Source organism: Galeopterus variegatus, unplaced genomic scaffold (assembly GCF_000696425.1).
Source record: "Galeopterus variegatus unplaced genomic scaffold, G_variegatus-3.0.2 Scaffold5410, whole genome shotgun sequence".
NCBI lineage: Eukaryota > Metazoa > Chordata > Mammalia > Dermoptera > Cynocephalidae > Galeopterus > Galeopterus variegatus.
The window spans coordinates 26802-31603 of NW_007731521.1; the positions used below are offsets into that span (position 1 = coordinate 26802).

Here is a 4802-nt window from a genome sequence, read left to right on the forward strand (position 1 = left end):
GTCTGTTTCAGAGAGACAGTTGGCAAGACTTATTTCCAAAACCAGGCAGATAATGCCTATCCCATCAGCACAAGGTCACTGGCAAGTCCAACTTGCTAAGTTAGAAACTTGTTGAGCTTATGTTCACCTTCCCATCTAGAAGGACGTGAAAGCAGACCTACCCAGACCTACTTCACCTTCTGTGTGTGAACAACTTTGGCTCACTCGATCATTGCGTAGTGTGATGTCCCTTATGTAACTAAGGACTAAGGACTGACATGATGACGTTATCTACCCCACATATTTCCAAAGAGTCTTTGAGATGGTTTATAATAAAAGACCCATATATAATAGAAAGATGAAGATAAAGATAAAAGCATAGGTGACACGTGAGTAAGGGGAGGATGCATACACAAAATCACAGATGAGGAACGGCTGCTGTCCAAGGTGCTTTGTGTTTCCTGGCACCCAAAGAAAAAAGAGTGACATATTAAATAGCTCCCATCCCCAGTGAGAGGCAGCAGCCCGATTCATCAGGAAATGCTCTAGTGGGCCCAAACTAAAAGGAATTTACTAGTTAAGTCTAGCTACGAAGCATCAGACAATCCCGTCAACTGAGCCAATAGGGCACAAAAGGTGTGAGCCTGTGTTTATAACAAGCACATGGTGGTTTTGCAGGTCTGACTTGACACAGAGACAGGGCTAAGGAAGTCACAGAAATGGAGAATCAGCATGTCCTGAGCACAGCCCCTGCTAGCAGAAGGACCTGCTCATCGGCAGAGCTGCCTGCTTACCCTGCAGCCTTGAAGCACTGGCCAGGGAGAGGTCCTGGTCTCAGAGTAAAGCGATGGCACTGCGTCAACCGCTAACCAATAGGATAGACATGCATGGCTGCTGACATTTACCTTTAAGTGGCCAATGATGAACTTGTGGACAATGTGGTTCCACGTGGACTTTTTGTAGACAGAAAGGTGGCCATAATCGTGCTGCAGCCATCCGGCTTGGGCCTGGGGAGAGAGGACCACAGCGTCAGCAAATGGGCACCAAGCCTCTGGGGGTGGGGTGGGGCTTCAAGTGACAAGTGAGGGTGTCATGCCTCACCTGAGAGGTAGCAAGGACAAAGGCTGTGATGACAGTAGGAATCCAGCCATTGCCAAAGTAAAAGATGGTGAACCACGCAATGCTCTCCATGGCGATGATGTGGGCCAGGAGGAGGAGGAAGAACAGGTGGTTGGTTTTGAACAGGTTCATGTCCTCAGCAGTCTTCTTCAGGGCCCGGAAGTCCTCGATGATCTGAGACTATGGAGCAAGTGCACAAGGAAGGGAGTCAGCCACCCAGCCCCTCTGGAGGGGACTGACGTCTTGGTCAGCCTTCTCAACACCCACCGCACAGCCCCGAGAAGCTACGGCTGGAGGGGACCAATCCACAAGCCCAGCATGCAGGAGCCCAGCCACCATGCACTACAACAGCTGCCAGTACTGTGCCAGCTGTGTGCCTGGCACAGCCCTGGGGACTGTGTATCTGTCTACTGCTAGTTAAGTGGCACAGGGAAGATTCGACTCAAAAGCTTGCATTTTGTACACCTATGTTCATAGCAGCTCTATTCATATAGGTAAAAGGTAGAGACAAGGCAATTGGCCATTGGTGGAGGAATGGCTAAACACAATGTGGTCTACACAGACAGTGGAATGTTATTCAGCCTTAAAAGGGACACATGCTATGGCATGGATGAACCTTGAGGACATTGTGCTAAGTGAAATAGGCCGGACACAAAAGGACAAATACAGTATGATTCACTTATAGGAGTCCCTAGAGTAGTCAGATTCATGGAAAGAGAGTAAAGTGGTGGTTGCCAGGGCTGGGGGAGGGGGAACTGGGGTAATTGCTTAACAACTTTAGTCTGGGGGATGATGAAAAAGCTCTGGAGCTAGACCGAAACGATGGCCACACAGCATCGTGAACGTTCTCAATGCCACTGAATTGTACACTTGTATATGGTGAAGTGGTAAATGTTACATTATGTATAGTACATTTTACCACACTTTAAAAAAAGGAAGCTTGCATTTTTCATAACCCCAATGCCACTGAATTGTACACTTGTATATGGTGAAGTGGTAAATGTTACATTATGTATAGTATATTTTACCACACTTTAAAAAAAGGAAGCTTGCATTTTTCATAACCCGACTCTGTGCCACTTGTTCTGGGCACTTTATTGAGGGTTGAGGTGGGGATGACCCAACCCAGTGCAGGACAGGTCCCTGACCCTGGAGAGCTGAGGAGGCAGGCAGGACCGGGTGAGCCTGGGCACGGGAGCCAGGGAGGTGGCGGTGGAGTCAGGGGTGGTTCCGGGAAAGCCATGGCCTCGCTGGGAGAAAGAGGGTGATGGGACAAGAGGCAGGAGGGAGAGGAAGGTGGAGCTGAGGACGCTGAAGGTACCGCTAGACATAACCAGCAAGCACCACAGGGTGGTTTTGGTGGCATGCAGTAGAGGAAGCTGATGTGTAGGCCTGGGGAGAGGTGGTGCAGACTGTGAAGAGTGGCTGTCCCAGGAAGGCAGCAGAAAGGGGAGAAGCTGCGGGAGCTGGAGAAGCAAGGCCAGGGAGGAGGGAGCCATAGGACGCAGCAGAGAGAGAGCTGCAGGCCTGGGAGGAGCTGCGAGGGACCAAGATAGGGCCATGTGCAAAGGAGGCAGGAGGGGACCCGAGGTCAGCCAGCATGGGCAAGCAGTGAAGACATCTCTCATGCACCCTGAAGGAAAATGCCAGAGGAGATGCAAAGGAAAGGGGACAGGACTGGCCTCTGGAGGACTCTGGGATGGCCTGCATCTCCTTGGGAAGGCCAAACACAATGGTGGGGAGAGTGGCTGAGAGCCCAGGGCAGGAAAGACTCTGTGCCCGGCCAGGCTCCACTGAGGCCCCCGAGGTGGAGAGGCTGGGAACAAATTACTCCAAGGTGGAGGGGCCAGCCCAGGCTGGCAGTAAGAGGAGGAAGGGCTCTTGGAGCCAGGGTCCGGCATCCCCAGGGAATGTCTCCGTCCTGGACAGGGCTGAGAGGTGGGAAGCTCAGAAGGTGCCATAGCACAAGCAGGGGCTGTGGCGGCCTAAGGGCAGAGTGCGTAAATCAGCCCCGCCCCCCAGCGGGCACCAAGGCCCCACATGGACTCCAGGGCCCTGCCTGGCAGCGAAGGGAAAGCGGGATTTCCTTGGTGCCAGCCTCAGCCCTGGGTCATGGCAGGGACTCCCCAGGAAGGGCAATTCCGGCAGGGGATTGCTGGAATTGCGGGGGGCAGGGACCAGTGAGGGAGAGTGCTGGAGAACCTCTGAAGCATACTGTACACTGCTCTGTCGCTTATTGCTTCACTGTTGAACAAGACAGCCCCAAGAGGCCCACACGTCCTCGAAGCCCAGTGCCTAGCAGGGTGTCTGGCCATTGTAGATGGTGGACCAACGACTCAGTGATGGTCGTTCTTCTCAAAGCGGTGCTCCCTGACTCTGCACCCCAAAGTAGCCACATTTCTCATTATCTGATACTCTCTTGTTTATGGTTTCTGCACTTTCTCCTAGATTGTCACAACAGGACCAGCATCTAATACCTTTCTGGAAAGACAGGAAGGAGGAGAAAGAAAATGAAACCAGCCAGGAGAGAGGGAATGCCCTAGTTATCACCAAGCCCTGGCTCCCAGCAGAGGCCCTGAAGTCCTCTCTGACCCCAGGTGATCCGCAGTGGCTCCTCCTGGACCGGCACAATGGCGCCCCTGCCCCAGCACCAGCCACTCTGGCCTCTCCAGGACCCCCACCACCACCCTACAGCCTCGTCCCCGACCCCAGGCTACAAGCCCACTCACATTCTTGCCGCGGTCCTGGCTGGGCTCCTCTGGGGCCAGCTCGCCAATCAGCAGGGGCTTCATGAACTTGCGCACAAAATCAAGGTTGGTGTGGAAGGCTCGGAAGGCATCCTGGGGAGCAGAGGGGCAGGGGGTAGGTGAGACCCGGGCCTCTGACTGTTTCTCCACCCCAGAGAGGATAGTGATCTGCAGCAGCAGCTCTGTGTCTATACTCGGACACCAAATGGGGCCTCCCACGATCTGGCCCCAAATGGTGAATCTAGCCTCACCCCCAGGACAGATCTCTCAGTGCCTGACTCAACAGCAATAGCCACCTTGGGCCTTTGTGCTAATACAGGGCATGCTGAGCTTGCCTAAGGTTTGTGTATAGATGTGCAGGCTGCCTTCGGGTGAGTCAGAAAAAGTGCCCCTCCCAAGAGGTGCATAGTATACGGCAGGGCTCAGGGGGGACTTGAGCCTGTACCTGCTCCAGAGCTGAGCACCTTATACGGTGCATGAACTGCACCACCCACCACCCCCAACAGGTCCATGATTGTCAATGAAAAGAACTGGACCAAAGACAACTATGGCATGGAAAATGTGCTTAGGAGACCACGTTAAACAAAAAATAAACACAGAATTATGTAAAAAGCATTCCTGAAAAAAAGCCTAATGTGTTAAGAAAATAGAGTTTTATGCCTTGCTTTATTTTCATTACTTTCCAAACTTTCTCTAATATTGCTATAATGTTATGCATTTTAATCTTTTTTTCCAATCATAAAGTAAAAATGTGCTTAGTTTTGGCAAAGTTATAAAATGTACAGCAGAAGAAAATAACTACCACCCAGAAAGTGACCACCATTGCTAATATTTTAGCATTTTTCCTTCTAGTTTTTTTCTATACATATTATGTACATTATATAAGTTATCCCATAAAAAATATAGTATCTGTTATGAGATGAGCAGGGTACCAGGTGCCCCTGAGGGAATGCGGTA

General features: G+C 51.4%; 1 protein-coding gene across 1 annotated transcript in view; it reads right to left on the reverse strand.

Moving 5' to 3' along the window:
• Positions 1-4802, reverse strand: part of FADS2 (fatty acid desaturase 2) — a 34211-nt gene that overhangs the window by 21618 nt on the left and 7791 nt on the right. Inside the window, exons 2-4 of the mRNA XM_008589390.1 lie at positions 3828-3938; positions 1081-1278; positions 885-986 (exon numbers count right to left, since the gene is read on the reverse strand). Coding sequence (XP_008587612.1) covers positions 885-986; positions 1081-1278; positions 3828-3938 — 411 coding nt within the window. The remainder of the gene's footprint in view (positions 1-884; positions 987-1080; positions 1279-3827; positions 3939-4802) is intronic.